At 43.2% G+C, this 23297-nt stretch overlaps 1 protein-coding gene across 1 annotated transcript in view; it reads left to right on the forward strand.

Moving 5' to 3' along the window:
* LOC306733177 (RNA-binding protein Musashi homolog 2-like) overlaps positions 1-23297 on the forward strand; it is a gene marked incomplete at both ends in the record, with an annotated part of 216215 nt that overhangs the window by 142583 nt on the left and 50335 nt on the right. Inside the window, one exon of the mRNA XM_079214377.1 lies at positions 18749-18831. Within this exon, the coding sequence (XP_079070503.1) occupies positions 18749-18831 (83 nt within the window). The remainder of the gene's footprint in view (positions 1-18748; positions 18832-23297) is intronic.

Below are 23297 nucleotides of genomic sequence, written 5' to 3' on the forward strand. Positions count from 1 at the left end.
CAAAAGGAGGCTGTGTAACTTGAACTAACCGAGCACATGTTCTGCATTCTAAATAGCTTTTAAAACCCCGTCAAACCATAAGAGTCTTAAATGTCCTTATGGTTTTAATGAAGCCGACAAATCCTGTTTTACCTTTTCAAAATATATCTGTTCATTTCTGATATGACCTTTACCCATTCTTAGCAACCTACCTGCTGGAAAAGTCACATAGTTGCAAACCTTTTTGTCACAGCAGACATTTTGTCATGTGACAACAGGAAAAAGCACAGGTGCACTTAATAACATGCATTCCAATTATTGTTTTATTTTTTTACAACTGTGCTGTTGTATTTATTACAAGGCAAAATACCCGCTGCAGGGACAGTCCGTCTGCGCTTTTATTTATCTTTGCTTGATAAGCGCCCTTAGACCAGGCCGTGCTTTATTTCCGGCCTGCTAGTTTTAGTGCACCTGTTGCCTCATCGTACACATGTGCCGTAGGTTTCTTGTTTGTACAAGAAGTCTGTGACCTCACATGATCCTTTGCATAGCGCTGCTTATCTTCAGCCTTATCAGGGGTCTAATCAGCCAGAATAAGTGAAAACACCTGTGTGAGTGCTGTATGCAGCCTTCAAGTCCCTACACAGCTCTGGCACACCCTCACAGGTGTTGTCAATCACTTTGCAATTTGAGACCACTTCAGTGTGGGCATATATATATATTACATTTTATTTCCAAATTAACCATTGTCTTGCCATATGAGATAATAGTAATATAATATTAATATGCTATATCCATAACAAATCTGTATCTTCTCATAATATTGTATTTTCAAGAATACAGTCTTGGATATCAGCCACTTATCTGATAGTCAGTTAGGATTATTACGAGAATTCACTTTAGCGGTTTTTAAGCTTTTTCTTTTCTTTTTACCACTTTGGAGTCCCATTTGGAGCATCTTGTTTTTCAAAGGAACAACTTCATGGCTTAAGTATGCAAATGAATCAGTGCACACCTGATCTCTGCTTTGAGTGGCAGAGATCAGGTGTGCACAATCATTTCATCAAATGGAAATTTCAACAGTCTTCACTGAAAAGGTGCAGGTGCAAGTCCAGATGAATACTCTAGTGATTGTATATCTTTCCCTGCAGCTTGCTTTCTTTATGCATAATTAGTTTAGTTTTTAAAGTATGTTGTTTCTGCTTAAGGTATGTGGGTGTATGGAGATAAATGCAAAAAAAATACTCTACTCTTTTTATGATGTCAGTGACATTCAGTGACTTGTGCATTGACTGTCTTTGAGTTTGTCCTGACTGGTAGTGACTGTACTAGAACGACATTTTCCCTTTTCTTCCTTCAGTTTTTTTCTTCTTCTTCCCTCTGCTATTTTTGAATTTGCATGTAAATACCAGATGATAATACGAGAGATCACTGTTCATCATGTGATCTTCTTTTTGCTCGCTGATGATCTAAGGTCAAGTTCACTGTGACCTGTGACAAAACACATTATGACAATTTCACACAAGTGTCTAATTTGATTAAATGATGAAGTGATGACGTTTTGGACAGACATGGATATAAACTCCAACATGTCTGTTTCAGCGGAGGCATGCAACCGCAAGCCGGTAATACTTGTTTTTTCTTTTGCATAAATAATGACATTAAGAGCTTTGCATTTGCCGCTTATCATTTGAATTCTACTTAATTCTCACTCCAACACAAAGTGGCTGAAAACCTACTGCACACTATGTGCGTGTGAACAGAGCGGAGAAATTACATTTACATTTAATTTTAGGTGGGAAGCAGCAATAAAAAGCCATGTTGCACCAGAGTTTCAAACTCTGCTCCCACCTCTGTGTTAAATCGCGGTCGCCGATGTTGGCTTACAAGGTTTTTACTGTCAAGCGGCCGCAGGAAGTGTAGGATTTCTTCAGCAGTAGCTTGACAAGAACAGCAAAAGCCAATCCAATCGAAATGAGTTGGTGAGTGTGGTCAATATGTTTGCTTAACAATGACAATGTTATTGAAGTGTAAACAAAGCTAACGTGATAGGCATTTCTTTGGCCTTCATTTGTTCGTACAAACACGCCGGGCTGTCATTTAAATACCAATCTGTACGCGTGTCTAAAATGTGTGCAGCTTTTGGATGGAAAGAACCAGTTGTCCAATCCACTCTGGCAATGGCCGCCCAGTTTGCAAGCTGCCCCGACCGCAGACACTCTTAGCGGTCAGCTATGGGTTCACGGGCCAGGGACGGAACGGTCTTCCGTGCCATTTGTTGTGTCTGACCTTTTAAGATGATGAAGCGCAGGGAGAGTGACCCCTGGCAGGGTTTGTTCAAAGAGCAGCCTCTTGGTAATGGGGGGGTCCACAGCCTGGCAACATGCTGGGGGATTGATCAGCCCCTTACTCAAAGGCCAAATACAGAAAGCCTAGCCAGAGGAGAAGGCCATGCAGGATGTGGAGCCATCCTTTTGCTTTGAAGCCCTCTCCAATACCTCATCTGTTTCACTGCATGAATAAACATGTCCAACTCCTATCTTCTTCTATGTCCTTTACCTCTTCTGTCCTCTTTACTCCTGGATGAGCTAACGGTTGCCTCGCTGCAGATGGAAAGATATTAATGGAGGTCACAAAATCCTTTTTTGTTGTTTTTTTTGTCAGGTTTCCACTCGTTCTCCACATCTTTCTTGTCTGACATGCTCGCTCCCTGCTTCTTGCGTGAATACTTCCTGTGCTCTAGCGTTGTTGCACAGGATTAAATCCACTCATTTCGATCTTGCATTGCTTCCACAGATGTCAGCTTTGAGATTGAAATGAGCTCCCCTTCTGCAAAGAGGCTGAGTTAAAAGGAGGGGAAGAGGGTACTAAACGGAGATGCAAAGTCTTTTCAGTCCCATAAGTGGAGCCAGAGAGGCTTAACACGTGTTCGGTTGACCGAGAATTGAAATGAGCGAGTATGGAAATACTGTTGATAATCACGGACCACACCTATGGCGGAAAAGCATTATATGGCATGTTTTTACCAATACAATACATGTAAAGGTATACAACCTTTGTGGACAGCATCAGATTACAGTGACCAGAGTGTTGCCACTTCCACGTAGATGATGATCTCCACTAACTAAGTGTTTGTAGTGTTTAAATGTTTAAACTAGCAGCATGTACAGTAACTTAAGCAGAGACACTATAGGTGTATGGGTAATACATACATTGTATGACAATTTTCATATATAGTTATATATAAATATATTTCAAATAGAAAAAGGCATAAACTTGTCAAATATGTCCTAATTTGCATACATTTACAGAACAGAAATCTGAACACTGGATAGAGCCAGGATCAAAATTCTTGTTTCAATGCATTGACATATGAGAGTCGATGTTTTTTTACGGAGGGAATATCTATTTTCATCACTCTATAAATCAGACTGTCAAGAGCCATAAAAATCCATTTTGGCCATGTTTTTAGGAATAACATGTTCTATAAATCAATCCATGAATGATATATGAAGAAACCTCTCAATAAAACCCCTCACAACATGGACAGGAATGAACCTGGACGGTTTTCTGTATGTACGTGCTACACACGATTTCTGGCTCAGAGTATGACTTTATTTTTACGTGAATTTAGGAGAAAGCCAGAGACGCAGATAGACAAAGAAGTTAAATAATAAACCCCTCCAGGGTGTATTTTGTTTGTTCTCTTCGCACTAGTCTGAACACATTAATGATACAATCATTGATGAGCACTGGGATAGTATGGGCGGCTGCTTAAATGGCAGAAGTCAAGCCAGCAAGCGGCTTCGGTTGTATGCAGGAGCGGAGCTGAAGCGAAGGCGCCGCCGCCTGGGTGGTCCAGGTGTCTCATCTGCACGTTGAACATCTCCACAGCCTCCCACGGCTTCAAGAGAGCACAGATTAGCTGTGACTTCTTAAAGTGTGGCCTCTGCATCTCTGCTAATTGGAGGCCATGACCTTTTCCATGACGCTTCCTCAGGTGTTCCTTTTGGAAGGGCCAACGTAACAAAAAGGCAATTGCAAATCAATGAGATGAATGACTTCGGAAGACGTAAACAAGCGGCGGTTACGGTCGTCCGTGGAGCGTTCCAAACTGCCCAAAGGCAGCGATGAAAGGATATTCTGCCGGTACGATGACGCTTATCAGTTTATCGTTTGATTATATACACAATTATTGTGCAAGTAAGCAATTTAACGAAAGCCTGGATGTTGTGAACAGACTCTGTCTGCAGTTGAACTATGCTGCTGTACTTTGAGGAGAGAGGGAGAGGGAGAGAGAGAGGGAGAGAGAGAGAGAGAGAGAGAGAGAGGGAGGTAGGGAGAGAGAGAGAGAGAGAGAGAGAGAGAGAGAGAGAGAGAGAGAGAGGGAGGTAGGGAGAGAGAGAGAGAGAGAGAGAGCTCGTGAAGCAAGCGAAGCCTGCCTTGATTACAAGGGTCAATAGCATCAGGATGACATCATCTCGCATCGCTTGATGAATCCATGATGTCATGATCTGAGCTCTGTGTGTGTGTGTGTGTGTGTGTGCACGTGGAGAATGGGAAAGGCTTTCTGTGGAGCAGTACTCTTCTTCACCATAAGACCATAAAAGCATCTGTAAAGTAAACACAAGTGGCAGTTCCGCCTCTAAGCATTTGGCTCACTCAGTGAAAGCAATCTCTACTAAATGGTAATGGGCCTCTGCAAAGTGGCATCATCAGTGTTCTTCATTTTAGATGAACTGCTACTGTGTCACGCCTTTAAATATACCCTGCGCTTAAATACTAATAAAAATCTGGCCATACAGGCGACGAGAGGCCCAATTCGCTGGAATCAATTTTACTCTGCACCCCCCCCTTTTGCACGTAATTCAGTGCTTTAAAACCTTGTTGTTTGCAGAGGATTATTTTGATTAAATGCTTTTAGACCCTGATTGAATTCCCCTGTAGAGGCTCTGGTGGGAGGTGTTGGCATCCAACAACATCCTGCCAGGTTTTCTATTCAGACCAACCCAAAAAAAAATAAGATTAAGAAACCCCCACTGTTTCCTGTGCGAACTTCTGAGCGATCTGCTCTTCCATTTCTCTGCCTCCGCTCGCCACGTATTATTCCCCTTTCTGGTCCCACGCTCTCGTCAGGAATGAGAAATGCTAATTAAGTTTAATGAAATTGATATCTATATCAATAGGTCAGACGCACACAAAAGGTGCATATCTGTTTCATTCATTCCAAGTCCCACGTTGCTTCACACCTCCAAAGGAATTCATCTCGTCGCCTCAAAGCCTTTTCGGGAAAAGGCTCCGGCCCCCACCTCCCACCACATTCCTCCCTGCATCGGTCGCTACTGTATGTGATAGAAATTGAGACATCTATTAAGCTCGGCCTATTGCTCGGCACAAAAGAGTCTGACATTCTTGAATGAAGAATCCCCTCGTGGTTCAAACCTTTGGATCTCATTACACCCATAGTCTATTTGTACCAAAGGAATCCTATCAGCGCTGTGCAATTATATTCAGGTTGGTTTTTCCCTATTTTGTGACTCACATCCCATCCACTTGTCTCGCCGGCTTGTTGTCTCATCCTCAGCGATGTTTTCCTAACCTCGCCTGTGTTTGCCTCGCGGCCTCCTCCATCTGTAGCCACTCGCAACGCGTGCATCCAACATTAGAGATGTGCCGCTGTCCGCCAAGCGAATGCTATGTGTCTTTAGGCAAGTACAGCGGCATCATGAAGAGATGCAGGGATTATGCCTGCGAAAGCATAGCGGCTCCTGCTGTGTGTTTTCTTTTGCGTGGCCGTGGTCTCTGTGTGTGTTTGTGTGTGTGTGTGCGTGCGTTTGTGCGCTTGTTTTACGGGTATCAGCCGACGGAATTGGATTACTCCGGAGGAGAGAGCGTTAATTTTTCCATCATCTTATCATGGACAGAGGACCCTTCATTGATTAGGTGAGGTTCACAGCCGTTCGCCTGTTTGTTTTTACAGCGCTGTCAACTGAATTTCAGTGACGCCACGTTGAGGAAATTAAACTAAGATGAGCGGAGGGTATTTTTCATTTACCGGGAATACAAAACTGTTGTGTTTTTGTTTCGCATCCAGACTTTTGAAAACTTAAATTGATTAATCCAGAACAAAATTAATGCAAATGCAAATGACGCTGACACTTTCCATTGCACCCACTCGTCAATATTTATAATGCTTCAGTCAATAATCTTAACACATAAGAAAGTATTTTAGAATGATGTATACGATCAGGTATCATAATACTTCATGACAATGACATTTTTATTTTATTTTTGCAAGAATTATAGTGCATTATAATTCCCATAGTTTTAATGCATAAAAATAAATATAATAATGTATTATAATCTCTCTGATAATGCATTATTATTAGATTTTAAATTACTCTACCACTAAGTCGACACTGCTGTAGTAGGTAGTAGGACTGATAACCAACAACAACGAGACAGCCTACAGAGAGGAGATCCAACATCTGACACAATGGTGTTCACATAACAACCTGGAGTTAAACACAACAAAAACAAAAGAAATGATAATAGACTTCAGGAGAGCTAGGCGGGTGGAGCACGCTGGAGAGGGTGGACTGCTTCACATACCTCGGAATCCACATTTCATCAGACTCACCTGGTCCAAAAACATCTCCCATCAGGTGGGGAAGGCCCAGCAGAGGCTCTACTTCCTCAGGAAGCTGAAGCAGGCTCACCTTCCTCAACACCTGCTGATAAACTTCTACCGGGCGACCATTGAGAGCCTCCTGACCTACGGCTGCACTGTGTGGTTTGCTAGCTGCACAGTGGAGGACAGGAGGGATCTGCAGCGGGTGGTGAGGATGGCAGAAAGAGTGATTGGGACCACATTACCCCCCTCAGTGACCTATACGCTGGCCGGCTCTGTAAAAAAGCCGGCTGTATCTCCAAAGATCCCACCAACCCTGGACATGCACTGTTTGCTCCCCTTCCATCTGGAAGGAGATACAGGACATCCAAAGGCTGTCAAATGTATAGAACCCCCCCCCCAAAAAAACCTGAGGACACTAGCACTGACTACTGAACAATGTTCAATGGCACGTGCACTTTATGTTGATCCACTTATTTATCTGTCTACTTGTGTTGTGAATGTTTCTATGGTTGTTTTTAATGTTTGTCTTTACTGTAAGAGCTGCTAAACTGTTTTTCGTTGTTTTTGACAATGACATTAAAGTATTCTATTCTATTCTAAGTGGTCATTGTTTAATTTAAGCAAAGTAATGATGTTTTTTGTTTTGTTCTTGCATCGATTTAACAATATGTAAGTACATTGTACAAGCAGATTATAACACATAGGTATGTGTATAGTGCCTTATGGACACTCTTCTTAGAAAGTGCTGCCAAAATAGAAAAGTACTCCAAAGCTAGCGCAAATACAGTCTACTTTCGAGTTGTTTTTATGTAATCTGTGTTTCAGTGCAGCAATTCCATGGAAACAGCAACATCTATACTGTTCCTGGATGTTACTGGATGACGATGTTGGTCTAATGCTGTAGGGTGGATCCACTGGGTGCAGCTAACCCAATCATTATCCACACACTGAGCGCCAAGAGAAGGTTTACAGTGAGAGATTATAAATATCGAGAGAGAGAGAGGAAGGAAGTCACACGGAGAGAAGGAGAGGGAACAAGAGAGCAGTTTTTCCTTTCCCAAATGGACCGGGTGCATTGGGAACCCGACCAAGTATTCTCATGACCTAATTGCCACAGACTGCAAGAACACTGTGTTTTTGCTGTATAGTGTCGGTGTTGGTCTCCACATTACCAACATGTGTTTCTCCAGCCCAACCTCCCAGTCAGATTGCACATATCAGGGACAAATGTTTGCATTGCTGGGGCTACATGGAATTCAATGAACACGTTTTCACAGAGCTGGAGTCTCAGTTAGGTCACGTGTTCAAGGATAATGAGGAGCCATCCAAGTCCATTATGTACATGAATGTGCTATCACTTCGTGAAGTGGAATATGAAACTGAATATATTGTGATTAATCATGAGCCTCCCAGCCAGTGATGCTACTTGTCATATTTTAAAACAGCTTTAGCAATCACAGTGGTGCAAGGACAAAAAGAGGAGAAAAAAAAGCTCTCTTCAAATGTCGAGGAATAGTCTGAACTGGCTTCTCCAGATCAGGAAATACTCAAATATACTGGCGCTCCATACATGTAGAGTACATATATGCAACATTTCAGAGGGGACATGTTTTAGCTCATTGCTGCTCTATATTTATGGAATGGCTGAAGTGAATAGTTACTTGGTTACAATTTACTTTGTTGATGCTAGATATTGTCTAAGACTTTCGATATTGTGATATGGCAAAGGTGTTGTCAAAATATCAAATTTGTCAATGTATTGTGAAGGCACCACTCAAGCCTTAAAACCCCCCAAATATTGGGATATTTTCGTTCTCTCCGAATGGCCCAGCCCTCGGCTCGTCGGGGTCCGGCGCTACACTAACGTCCTAGTATATGTGTTAGTGTGTCAGTGGCACGACTGCTGGCAGTAGCCGTTCCATATGTTGTCTGCTGTGACTGGTCTCAGGTCATTAGACAAGTTTAGCTTCATCTGGGACGGCTACGACATTGATTTCTGCTAACACATAAATTAAGCGGGCCATAATTCTTTGGAATGGTTGATACTGCAGTGCATTCTGCTCCTACTTACATACTTTGGGGTTTACTGGTATTTCTACTGGCAATAGAACAATTTTGCAATGCTGTACTGATACTTTCAAATGCTTTATAATGATAATAATCTTTATTCATTGAAGATATTTTTATAAGATAAGATCTGAGTACTTAACTACCAGTTATACCACTGCATTTGTTGCACAGTATAAAGCAGACACATGGATAAAGATATTCAGAAAAATACAACATACATCATATGATGATGAAGCTCATGAAAAGTCAAATATGTTTGTTTTCTCACTGGCATCTTTTTTTTCAAGGGTGCTGGTCTGTCCTCAGGTCCCGAGCTGCGTCTGCTTTACAAATGGACAGAGGCTCTTTGTCGTGTTTGACCTGCGGGCTGATTTCCCTCCATCTGATGACACAGATAGGCACTTGTGAACACGCTCGGCTCTCTCTGGCAGCGAAGCCTTTGGTTCGAAGGGGCGAAACGTCCCCGGCACAATTCCTCGGCTATCATCAGTTACTTCACTTTGCGGTTGGCCTTGTGTTTTGTCGTGCTGCTTTTTCATTCCAGTGAAGTCCTTTTTAGCTATACTTCAACAAGTGTGCAGTTTCAAAAACATCCAAACTATATTCTTCATATTGATCAAAAGATAACTCTCCTTTTCTCTTAGATTGCTTTGAATTTTTCAAGTGCCCCCCCTTTTCTTTTCTTTTTTTTTTTAGCTTTTAATGGCTTACCGCTTTTAGACTGCTGTCGGGGAGTAAAGGGGTAGTTAGTCACCTTTTCCATGGATAATTACTTCCATTCAATTGTTGCTAGAGCAGCCTTGTGCTCATATAGAAGGAGCCAAATTCTCACTTATGGCTATATTGTTTGGCACTAATGAGGGCCTATCTTGAGTAAGAGGGTGTCTCAAAGGGGAATGAAGAGGTCGGGAGAGCTGGATTCATTTCACAAGTGCACCTTTTGTCTTGCTGTTGACACAGCATGCCTTTTACCTCTAGCCCAACTACAACATTGACAGCCCAGATGCGTGTGGACCGACACACGCTAAAGTTATACTTGGTGGTGATGATGTTGATCAGTTATTGCTGAACGTCTAATTAAATGTCTGTAATTAGAGCATAAATCAAATGAATGACATTGTGGTGCAAGTGCAGGTTACTGTAGTCCGATGTAATACAAATATGTGCCCTCCTGCTTGTGTGTGTTTGTATGGAGACGGGGTGTCTCCTAAAGTAGGACAGTAGAAATTGATGGCCAACTCTGAAAGCTGACCTACATAGAGGCACAGACAAACTAGTTCCCTCAGCATGCACGCTGAGCTCGGTTGCTCCGTAGAAAATGCAGAGGAAGCAGGCATACGGTATGTTTAACATTTCATAAAAAGTATACCATTTTGCAAGTCTCAAATCCTGGTTTTAAAGTAGGTGGGTAGATGCAAAGAGTAGTGTGTTGTATGCTGTATGTACCCCCTGATATAGTAATGTATGGGAGTGTCCTTGGCTAAACAACACGAAAATGCTAACCTGCGGATATTTCACTGCAGAACTATTCATACAAGGAATGATTATAAATTAGCGACAGTTGCATCACTTTTTCAATTAAAAAGGTTTAAAAAAGTCTTGCAGGAAGAGGACCAACTTCTGGGATCCTATTGACCCAGAGCAGCGTCTGGCAGTCCGTTTAAACATTGTACAGCCCAAGCTACTGTCACCTATTTTATAAATTTTATTATATTTTCGCGAAAAGCAAGTGAATTTGAGTTCCCTTTGGTAAACTGTTATGCAGTGTACTTTATATGCTAAGGGCTTTTATTGTGAACGGTAATGCCGTGTTCACACCGGACGCGGCGCGAATTATCTCTAGTTTTATTATCCCTAGTCCCACAACAGGGTCTCAATGAAGCCGCTGTCAGCGCTGGTTCAGGCGGAGCAGCAGCAGTTTCATTCAGGAACGGCAGGACGGCGGTGATGACGGACGGAGCTTCTCAACGCTGATTCTCAATGCTGATTGGCTGCCGCAACTTTGCGTCACGCGATTTCTCCGCCGGAGTTGGAAGAATTCAACTCACGCGAATTCGCGCCGCGTCCTTCGCTCTGTTCGCCCCAGGTCAAACGTTCTGAAAAAATTGCCTATTCGCGGGGCGGCGCGTCTGTGGATTGACTTAGCCGCAAATTCGTGCCGCGTCCGGTGTGAACACGGCATAAGAAAGAACGAGGGAGCGTCATTGTTGCTGAGTAAGTTAGTATACGGATTGAATATGTCCCTTTCACACAACGTAATTGGTTGATGCCTTTATTCGCAGTGCAGAAGCTTAGAAAAACGCTCCCAAAAAACAAGTGACATCGCTTTTTAGTCGCGTAGTATTTGCATGCTTTGTGAAAGTACTCATGGCAAAAAACAACAGGTTGAAATTAAAAGATTAAAATGAAGTAAAGGCTTTAGAAATGTACATAGTTGAATTCTCATTTGTCAAGTCTTTTGTTTTGTTTTGCTCATGGATCGACTCGGTTTATGCTGCGTAAGTGAGGCGCTGTCCGTTGTCCTGAAACGGAGCGGGGAAGATTCTTAGCAATCCTCAGACAGAAGGGCAGCTGCGGACAGCTGTTTCTGCGTGCCTTGCTCTGTAGATTTTGACAGAGAATCGTACATGAATTCAAAACCTATTCAGCGCTCTTGAATGAGCTACGGTCTTATGTGAGTCCTCTGATTAATTAATGCATTCTTTGATTTAGAAATAGAGGCCTAATGTGTGTTATTCATCCTATTTGAGGCTGTCACCAAGATGTTGGACATTTGGATAGTTCAACTTCTGGTCTACATGGTCATTAAGGAGATTGATTGAAAGTACATGACATTGGCTGTCTATCATGCATTATAAGGGGAAACCAAGCCATTCTACATAAAATCAAACATGTAGAACCCTGCGTAGCCAGAATGGAATGTTCATTTTGTTTAATGACATATTTTCACACCACACAGTCTATTTCAAAGCCCTAATAATTCCATCAACTATTTTTTTCCCGGTTCCATGGCCTTTCAATGTTGGGGGTCCTATTTTCTATCTCTGGTTTGCATAAATCAAGACGAATTCCGATATTGAATTGATAGTTCTGAACTGCTAAGTGCGAACCCACTGGGGCACCATAAAATGATGAAGGCCAAGAGTGATGGAAAACAACACACTGACCACACTGATATCTGTCTAATGATTGTCTGGCCTACCACTTCATTTCATTCTGTTTATTAAAAGCCCCTCTGTGACATTTCTGATAATCTGTAATGAGATGTCGTCGAAACTGTTGTCTAAGCAAATACGTTCCGGCTTTTGAAGGCCTCAGAGCTGCTGCTAAACAAACTAACATACAATATTCGGTAATTGTGGCCAGATTCTCAGCCGGTTTTTCTACCACCTGATGCCTGCGCAGACAGCCACCTACATGATCGTCACCTTTTAATGTTGTTGGTCAAATTGAGGGTTGACAACACGGCACAGTGTGCACAACAAATGCAGAGGCAGATCAGCGTTGGTGAAGTCCCACGGGGGCCATTGCCTTCACACACCTACACAAAGTGTTTTATTGAACCAAATAAAATACGTTCTGCGCAACATACTAAACCTATCCACTCCCCATTAGAAAGTGCTCTTTTTAACAACAACAACATCTGTCGAGCACTCTGGCTCCGACGCTATATTACAGTGTTGAGACACAGCTAGCTAACGCTGATGGCTCATTTGATTAATATTAAGGCTAACGGGGCTGCAGCAGATGAGTCCGACACTTATCACGGAGTAAATAAAACGGTCACAGCAGCGTTCATTAACATTATTCAGCTTGGCCTTAATCCATGCTTTGTGTTATCACTTACCTGGCTACGTCATACATGCAAAGGCTTTTTGTAGTTTTTCGGTCTCTTTTTTTACAAACGGGTTTTGTGAATTAATATTGCGACAAAACATGGTCTTTCACTGGTTTGAATTGAGCCATAGCGTGTATAGTATCTGTTTATTCGCCGTAAATCCTTTGTCACTCTTGTGCTAATCCAGCCTGGTCATCAGCGTCAGGGGCCTAAAGAGATGGGCATTGTTGTGGTTTCTTCTACTTCTTTTGATTTAGTCTCTGATCCGATGAAGAAAACAAGAATGTGTTACAGTTGTATTTCCTGCAAGCGGTCATTGACGAGATAGTTAGTCTCTGTTCATGGCGTGCCTGCTCTAGCCGAGCATATCCCTGAACACAATGTGTTACAAGGAGGACAAACGCATCAAGGAGAAAAAAGCACGAACAAAATAAAAAGCAGAATATATTTATGTTGCGATCGTGCAGCTAAACCAACAACACGACGGCTCTTATCTTCTGGATGTTGTCTTGTCTGAAACAGCGCTCATGGCTCACTGTACTGTACACTTCAGTGATTAATTTTACATCGTCCATCTTCGCTTCCCCCCAACGCACCCGCACGCGTCAAAGCAGTCACATTTATTTGTTCATCTCTGTCTTTCTGTCCCCTCTCTGTGTGTTTGTCTCTATATTAACCAATACAAAACAAATCATGCATCCCTTCTTTCTTTTTTTCTATTCAATGTCAAATTTAACTCCTATTTTATTATAAATCCAATAAGAAGGACAACACAACTTCTCTCAGGACTACAGACCTCAGCTGACAGCCCAGGTATATCAAGATGTATTCCTTCCTAGTCTTCAATCTGTCTTATTTATTTGTATTTTCTGATAAAAAATAATTACAACCGCCTCCTTCCGTGTGTTGATTATCACAAGGACTGAGCAATAATTCAATATGATTATTCATTGTCTTTCAATGACGGGCACACGCTCACTCAAATTTCTCGGAAAATCTGATTATTTTGCACTTTTTTTGCATTCCTAATTCCATGAGAAAATACTGAGTACTTTTTTTCAAGTATCTAATTCACAGAGGAGTACACAAGAGCATGTGGGTATTTCCTCTGGACTATTTATTTATTAAAACATGTCGGGAAACATGCTATATCATGACATATATCGTTGGCGAGATATGAAATGACCTATATCCTGATAGACGGGCCGTATCGCCACAACTTTCTGACTCCCAACTTTCTAAATGCTTACCAGAAGTCGTATATCAAATCTGATCCTACAGTGTCGTGTTTACATTTCTAATGCACCAGATAATTCTCTGTTTTCAAGCACAGTTCATTTAACGAGGCTTTTTATTTTTTGTACAACATTGCTCTTCCTCTATTCTCTTTCCTCTTCTACCATAAGCGCCCTGTGCTGTTAGAGAGTTCATGCCGTTAACTGTATTAAACAGGGGATTAACGCCCGGGGCTCTAGGTCTCTAGTAATAGCAGACGGAAATACTGATCAAAGGCCTCTAACTGTGCCGTGGGTGTTCGGACTGCCTCTGTCTGCTTCTCTGCATTACAAGGAGATGGTACTCGGAGGCTGGGGCACACAGGCAGTCAGGCAGTGCAGGAGCTCTCTGTAGACTCGCTCCGGATTGGATGGATGAAGGTTGGACCATGCATAATTAAGGCAGGATAACCAGTTCAGAAGGGGGGAGAGTATGGGAGCAGTTGTTGCTGCAGGTGGGTTGCACCGATGACCTAGCAGCCAAGCGTACATGTACAGTACGTGTGTGTGTGTGTGTGTGTGTGTGTGTGTGTGTGTGTGTGTGTGTGTGTGTGTGTGTGTGTGTGTGTGTGTGTGTGCGCATGTGCGCGCAATACCCTTCGAGGACAGAGGACAGGTCTGGCACTTCCTCCAGGTTGCCCCACTTCCTCACTGTGTTGACGGGGCCAGTATTCAGCAGCAGACTGCTCTCATTGGATGCAGTTTTAATCGGGAGCTACATAAATGCCTTATTGTCAAAGCCTTAGATATACTGCATCATCTCAAATAATACATTACAATAGGCATTGTTGTGTATGCTTGAATATATGAGGCATTTTGTCTCATAGCTTGTGTTCATTTACTGAATTGATGGGGCTGTGTGTGTGTGTGTGTGTGTGTGTGTGTGTGTGTGTGTGTGTGTGTGTGTGTGTGTGTGTGTGTGTGTGTGTGCGCGTATGCGCAAGTATATATGTAAATAATATGTCGCATGTACTAGGATAGTGAAGTACAATCAGTGTCAGCAAGGAACATTTCCACACTTAAAAAAAAATTCAGTTCATGCTTACCGGCAACCTGCAGGTAATACGCTCCAGGTCAGCACTGATAATACATGTGTGCTTTACATTTTCTAGTAGTAGTATTCTCATGTACTTATTGCGGTATATTTAGCTGCAGTCATTAGGGAGTTGGGGGACGCCTGCTTCCTGCAGCAGTTGTAAATTTATAGCCCCTTAACTGCCTCGTGTGCATGTTCGCACAGGCTTACCAGATAGTTTAAGTAATAACTAACACTACTACTGATAGTATTACTCCTCCCACAGCCACTTATTCTAGCTCATACTTTTTTTAAAGACTAAGGAAGGATTATTAAAAATATATATATATATATATATATATATATATATATATATATATATTTACTGTTATATTTTTGAAAATATCTGTGCTGTGCAGATGGAAGTCACGTCAGGCATCGAAAGGAAAAAGTCAGGAGCATTTAAACCCACTTTACATTGGGGGCGAACACATTAGAGAATCCTGTTAAGTTTCAAACTTAATTTAAAGCTGCAACGCCACTTTTCAAGTCAAAGTCAACTTTGCTGCATCAATTTGCAAGCTCCTCCATTATCTGCTTCTGGCAGAATCAGCTTTTTCCCAGGTTGGGAGGGGCTGGAGAAGGGGGCGGGGAGGGATAAATGCATTCGAGCAACAGAAGCCTGGAATGAGTGTGAAATAAAGAGCGAGCACGATGAAGGTGGTAAAGGGCCGTGAAAAGTAGGCTCCCTGCCGATTCCACGCAGCGATGAGACGTGGGCCGAGCCCAGATCTTGCTAATAAGTGTGAGCGAGTGCGGCCAAGAGGCCTCAGCCAGTAGCCGCACAACACCTATTATCAGCCTGCCTCCCAAAAAAAATAAAAAAGCCATGTGTTTCCATTGACAGGGTATTGTTCAAGCTGCACGTGTGGGAAGGTTCTTTGGCGCGAGCGCTTTGACACTTCTCTCCTCGTGTCTGTCAGCGCTGACAGTCTTTAATAGTCTCGCTGAGGTCAGCCTCCTGCCGGGTGCTGGAGGGGTTTAGAAGAGAAGGGGCCGGGGATGCGCGAGGACAATCTCGCTCTGCCGACACCCCGCAGGAGGAGGACGGCAGGAAGCAATGTTGTCTATTCTGCCGTTCTGTGGCCTGTAATTGTCTGTAAGGTTGGTAAAATGGGATCGCGGAGCAAAGCACTGCGCTGTAATGGCGAGGGCCAGAAGTTCAGTCGGCCCACAGGGGACCGACCAAGAAGGCGTGTGCTGATCCAATAAGAGAGACAAATAGGGATGTTTGTTGTGGGTTTTTTTTTTTGTCTTCATCTACAAGACACATTGCAAAAGTAGTCCGTACTCCAGCAAAATGTCTTTTTGTTCATTTAAACAGATCCAGCCGTGGGTGGAAGGGCCCCGCTGGTGCGAGCCGTGGTGGTGTGGCTCGGCACCTGACCCCAGTGGATATAATGGTGCAGTGGAAAATGTCCTGTCAGTTGATGGAGGAGCTGCCTGTGGCGGCAGGAAGGAGTGTGGCGACAGGGGCCATGTGTGTTAACCCCTTTCCTTGTCACTTTTTCTGTCTTTCTCCCCACACCCCTCCTCTCATTTCCCCCCTGTAGACTCCATTCCCTCTACCTACACTCCTCCGTGACAAATTACTCCTGGCGGTTGATTTGTTGGTTGTCAAAAGTGCTTCTCGTGCTGGCATGAAGGTGGGGTGAGCGCGAGAAGAGGGTGCAGCAGCGCCCCCCCCCCCCCCTAGCTGCAGCTCAGCGTTGAGACGTCTCAGTGGAAATTGATATTCTGTCTCATAAGATCTCATTAGATTCAATGTTGTCCATGTTTAATCAGCTCACACATTAGGTTTCCAGCCCTTCTTTTGACAAGGCTGCTTTGATATGTTCTCGCTCGTGTCAGTAGCGGGAGCGGGGCTTCAGGAGGATCTTTTGTTATTTGTGGTAGGAGGAGCTGGAGGAGGAGCAGAAAAGGAAAAATGCCAGTGAGAGATAAAGACTTTATGACAAAACTCTGGATGCCAGTGTTTGCGGTCGGCCGGCTAGTAAGCAGCTCCTTCACAAAGACAGCTGTGCTTTTCTGGATGGTCTGATGAGTGTTTAGGATAAGCTACTTAGGACACTAATGTATCACAGGACACACACTTTTCTGCTTGAGTGTGAACATTGAGATACTTAAGGTGCTAAGTATTTACCAAACAAAGTGCATACATTAGGGGTGGGCAATATGGGTGATTTAAGTTAATGTGATTTAATATCGTGACATCGGTATGACATGATCAGTTTGGTAAAGCGTTTATGTTTAAACTGTCCAAATTAGAATTGGCTTATCAAGTTAATTAAATACTTGAGAAATAAGGTATTTACTCACATTGATTCAGAAACCCTCGGAATCCAATACCGCCATAAAGCAATCCAACATGGTATAATACAGCCAGGAATATTAAAGGAAAACTAGGACTGCAATGATCCGGAGATAAATCATTTACTTAATAAACAGAACATTCAAAAGCAACAGTTTTGAAAGATGTGTGATCGTTTCAGTCATTTCTTTGGTTTCTGCTTGCCTCATATTCTCTCTGTCTCTCTGTTTTACATCAATGAACATCATTGTGTTTTGGATTTGTCGGTTGGACAATGAAGACGTTTGAAGACGACTCTGGGGAACTGTGACGGCAGTGTTTCGCTATATCTTGTTTTAATATCAATTGATGGCTTGAATGAGAAAATCATCGGCAGACTCATGGGTGACGTTGGTTGTAAACGGTGCATCAAAAATCTTTGAAGGCTGACGAATCCCTTTTGTTTGTAGAGCCTACTAGTGCACAGAATAGACGGTGTGTGAATGTGCAGGACACTCGGCTCTGAAGAAAGCCGCTCCTCCCCCCTGAGTCTTTGACCTTGAAATGTTTCCTGTGGATAGAAGGACCTCGTGGATTTGTCTCAACTTGTATGAACAGGCGAATATTCCCCGTCGTCCGCTCAGTCAACAAGTGATTTTTGAAACGTTGTCTTTAGTGCATCAGCAGCAGCGTCTTACATCCAGTCGGGGACTATTTGTATTGCATGATCTGACGACATGACAATAAATTGATGGGGCTGTCTGTGGAGTACGTGTCAGTCGGATTGGATGCCGTCTGCAGTGACGGCGGTTTAAACCCAATCTGAGGTGATTTTATTTCATGGGGTGTTTGCCATTTTGAAAAGAAACTCATCTCCTTTCAGTCCCACTTGCTGCTTTATTCACTAACTGTTTCTCTTGTGTGCTACTTCCTTCTTTTGCAAAAGTAATAGAATATCAGTTTCCCTTTCAACCCAGGCTATACAGAAGCTAGATTGCTTTGTGCGTCACCATCACAACACAGAGGAGAGCGTTGCAATCCACTTGTGTTCAAAAGTCTGTAACCATCGTGCCTCTCTGTCTTTGTGTTAAAAGAGGGGTTAAGCTTTTATCCTATAAATATAGCATGAAAATCCCACTGTCAACGACGTATTCTTTCTAAGGCCTGCATTAACATAAAAACGAGGGCTTGTTATACAGTGAGATTTCAATAAAAAGAACACAAAATGCATTTAATGAAATTCAGATGCTGGGCCCCAGCTCCCTGAATCTCATTAAATGAGCTTTGTGCTGTTTTTTCATCTTCTCTTTGTACAAGAGGTCCTCGAGTGCCCTTAATAATGTGGCAGATTTCATCATATTCCTGATTTAAAGAGGACAATGTCTGTCGTGTTCACTTGTTCTCCTCCAAGCCCGAGCCAATCTCCACAGATGTCCCCGCACAGTTTCTGGATCTGGCTCGTGATAATATTTCTTCTTGCGGTGCATTTTTCTTTTTTAGTTCCAGAAGTTTTGTTAAGGCTCTCCACTAACCCCATTCTCTCCCTCTTTTGTCTCCCCCTCCCTTCTCTGTTTCTCTCCCCGCGCAGGATTTGGCTTCATAACTTTTGAGAGTGAAGACATCGTAGAGAAAGTCTGTGAAATTCATTTTCATGAAATCAATAACAAAATGGTAAGTCCACTCATTTTCTTTTTTCAATTCCAGGTGGGTGTTGAAGGATTAATATTTGATTTCTTCTTTTCCCTGGTATTAATAGCGGAGGAGGTGTGTGTGTGTGTGTGTGTGTGTGTGTGTGTGTGTGTGTGTGTGTGTGTGTGTGTGTGTGTGTGTGTGTGTGTGTGTGTGTGTGTGTGTGTCTGTGCTGGTTTGAATGCACAGGCTAACACACACTCACACACACACACACACACACACACATACTCTGTGGGTCTCAGGGATGGGAAAGCAATGGTGTGTACTGCCCACAAACCGTGAAATTGTGTGGCTGAGTTCTGCCTGTCAGGCTGAGGGACGGGAGAGTGGAGCCTGTCCCTCTCTTTCTGAATCCCCTACCACACACACACACACACACACACACACACACACACAGGTGGAGATGTCCAGGAATGCAACAGGGAAGCTACTGGCAGAGGCAGAGTTCATTAGTCAGGGATTAACACCTCCTACGGAGTCCCAGCGATGCTTGTTTTATTTACACCGGCAGTACGGGCGTCTCTGAGCACCCTACAGAGTTCAGCAGCAGCCTTCTAAGCCATCATGTCTCTTATGATAATTGACAGGAAGCGAATTCAGCGTAGCGAGTGTGACATTAGGTCCCCCTTCACCCAGTTCCACCCTGCAGACCTCTGGAGAGAACCTGCATCATTTGAGCGGTTCTGTGGATAGTGATTGACTTGAGGGAATACTTGTCTTACTGCCGTTTCAGTCGGGGCTTTCGCTCTCTCTCTCTCTCACTCTCTCACTCTCTCCCCCCTCCCCAGCCCTTTTCCCCCTAAAACTGACTGACTGGCTATCTGACTGACAGGACTAGCGTAGTAGAACCGTGTTCACCAGGGACCGGCCCAGGTGACATATGACCCCAGTATACATCCCGCCGTGTCTCTGCGCTGAATCACAGTCGGTGCTCGAGACGGCAACCACAACGAGCCAAGAGTGTGACAGAAATAACTGTATGTGTGCGGAGGACATTCTGTCACAAGCCTTTGACGTGTGGGCACGGCACTCTGTGAACACACCGATATCGGGCATTGACGCGGAGCCCGCCAGAGCGCCTGTTTAGGCACACAAAGCTAAACAAATGCTGCCAATGCTGAAACTCTTGATTAAACAATGTATTTGCAACCTATGTCTGCACAATTAACAGTAACAGTCCAAGCTTAGCTATAATAAGACGTTTGCTACCAACAAAGTCTGATATCTATTATCCAACCACTGGAGTAGGTTTTGATATCAATGGTGTTATTTTCGAGATCCCTCTCCAACTGTAACCGTGCAGAAAAATGAGCCTCATTTAAGTCCAACCCACAGCCTATTTGTAAGAAGTTCTAATTAGATAGATCTAATTAGATTGGATTGTAAACACTGGGATTAATTAGGAATGTAAATTTGCTTAACAAATAGTTGGCAGAGTTAATGTTCAATAATGTAATAATCATTATTAATTCATAAAATGCTTTTTTTTTCTTCTTTAACAGTTTACATTGGCTATTTTCACAGCACAGATTTTAATTAAATAAGCTGTTTGAATCAGGGATAAAAATACAATTCTAAAGAAAATAATTCTTCGGTCGGCAATCAACAAACGACTCAATAATAGATCAGATACTGCTAATATTTTTGCGCCACTCGCAGGCCTTGCTCGAGAACATAGATTAGATGAGAGTAGTGCCCAAAACAAAGGAAAACTTGCATTAACGAAAAATCTTGTACGCTGTAGCCAACAGCAAATAGCTGTTATCAAGTGGCGTTAGAAACACACAAAGAGGCTTCCACAATGTCCCGCCTCTGCTCAGGTGGAACCTTAGTATGTCACAAATAATGTCACTGTGGCACAAACTGTAATAGCCCGGGGAATCTTTGGCATTTCCATTCCATCACAAATCCCCCACTTACACTGGAGATGGCATTATTGGAGCATGTATAATATAGTGTTGATAAACTGCACGTGGGAAAATATGAAGCATGTGTGCTTTTCCTGGGGATGCATGATTCCAAACCTGCACATTTACCAAATAACACCACTTGACTGCCAATGATTCTCGTTTTGTGTATCGAAGTGGCATCGTGCAGCTGCAATTATCTTTATAATAGGGACATTTTTATAGACAGACATTCATGGGAAGAGTTAAGAAACTGGTTATTTATATTTCTCCATCTCTTTCAGCTCTTGCACCTTGCCAGCAATATCAAAGCTGTCTCTGATGCGTCATCTGACAGTCCACGTACGCGTCTGACTTGCCGATGTGTCACAGTCACGGCGGTTACTAATATTGCTATCAATATTTAGTAAACCCTCGCCACTGAAGTGACCCCTTTTTGGCTGGAAGCTTCGAATCTCTTGCCCTTGCAGCCGCGACGTGACTGCGACAAGTACTTCACAGGGTGCCGGAACACAGAAGACATCGACTGCTAGTTGACTGCAAGACGAGCATTCGGACCGGGAGAAAATGACACTTACAGAGAGCATGTGACTCATCCGGGAGTCCCTTTTAACACAAAAGATGAGCAGTATTGAGAGGGTACAGTGTAGGGACCGAGCGAGGGGACATTTTTACATGGCTTTTGTCACCTTGGTAAGAAGACCCTCTTGGCAACACCAGACCATACATTAGGTTCCCTATAGGATGCAGGAAAATGTGTGTGTCCCTCTTCTGCAATTGCTGACATCTTGGAATGTCAGCAAAGAGGAAAGAGTGTGGAGTGCGTTAAAAGCATTTTTCAAAGACACGTCAGGTTTTTACCTTCGTTGCAGAGAGGAGAGTACTGGTTATCCGGTGTCTGGAGCGCCGGCACACAAAATAAAAAATGTCTCCTGTCTTCATCCTTATGAAGTACCATACAGAAATAGACCTCATCCATCCTCCCTGCGAGTGTTATCTAAGATGACTCTTGAATAATTGATGCAGACAGAAATTCCACCCCACTTGGGAGGGTGGTGGATGTACAGGGCACCCCACCTTCTCCTTGCCCCGTCTCTCAAGGGCTCTGGCAGTGTAGTGGGTCAGTGCCCACTCCGGTGTGAGGTACTGGACCTTTTAGTGGCTTGGTCAATCACCCTGTGTTCGCTGTGCCACCGAGGCCTCACTCTCAGGAGCGCTTCCTCTCCGTCACCGTGAGTTTGGGCCTCATATATAATTAAAAACAGGGTGCTGCTTAGCAAGAAGCTCTCAACCTGCCCCGCCAGCTCCCGCGTCGCTCGCACCTCTGCGGACCGTCAAGTCAATTTTATTTATGTAGCCCAATATCATTGATCACAAATTTCCCCCGACGGGCTTCAAGACCGCCATGCTTTGGCACATGCTGGATGTGGTGTAAAAAAAGTATGGATTATGCTGCCCTTCACATGATTGTACCATTCTTTAGCCTCAGCAGTACCTGCTGTGCCCTTGTATTAAAACCAGTAAATATTCTGGAGTAAAAATCAATGAGCATAAGATGGCTAGCAGTTTATCACACCCTCTGGTAGCCACACATATGAATGTCTTTATCATGCTGTAGTAAGACACCGAAGGGAAGGTTGTGAATTCCATTTCCAAAGACAGGAGTCCCTCTATCACTCCCCGCCCTGCCGTTATGCATGCGCAGCTAATTCATAATAATACCTATCAAGTATTGGCTCTGATGAGCGAGCAGTGTGCCATTAAAATGGACTCACATTGGTTTTAGTCAAGTGCTTCAAGGTAATGTTCTTTAATGTGTCATTTTGAATATTCAACAGTGGCGAATGATCACAACAGGAGGGAGGAATTTTCTGTTAGTCGTCAATTTCTCACTGTCTTCTTGACATGACCAACCAATTACTGCGCTGAGGAGCAGAATAAGCTCTGACTCTCCCAGTCGCTGAGGGAAATACTAATGCAGGTAGGGGTTCATACATCAGCCTTTAATATACAGATACAGATGTACTCAGTCATTGCATGGATGTAAGCAGAATCGTGAAAGAAAGATAGCATCACGCAACCTATACATTATTACGGAGGCAGCATTTTTCTTAAAACTGCAACGTATACTGCATTTATTTTCCCCATTATGGGAGCCGGATGACAGCTTTATTTTCTTTTGAACTTTTTCCCTAATACAGAGTGACCTTTCTATTAGGGAGTTGAGTTAAGAAAACAGAACGGGTTTCATAATTGAGTATTTTTAGGACTCAACTTGTGTAGGTTTATTTAAGATGATAGCAATACCCGCAGGCTAACGTAGAAATCCTCTTTAATGCAAAGAAATGCAGTTCCTTATAGATCAAAGATAATGCTGTAAAAGACCCAATCAGCTAACCAAACCTAATTGCTTGTATTTAGACCCAACTTCTGAGTTTGTGAGAGCCATCAGTACGAGTTCTTGGATGAACATTAAAGTGCACTGCTCTCCAGCTCGAGGCCATGAAGTCAAGCGTGTGTCTGAGTGGCGTCCACTTG

This window comes from Taurulus bubalis (genome assembly GCF_910589615.1).
Source record: "Taurulus bubalis genome assembly, chromosome: 2".
Lineage (NCBI taxonomy): Eukaryota > Metazoa > Chordata > Actinopteri > Perciformes > Cottidae > Taurulus > Taurulus bubalis.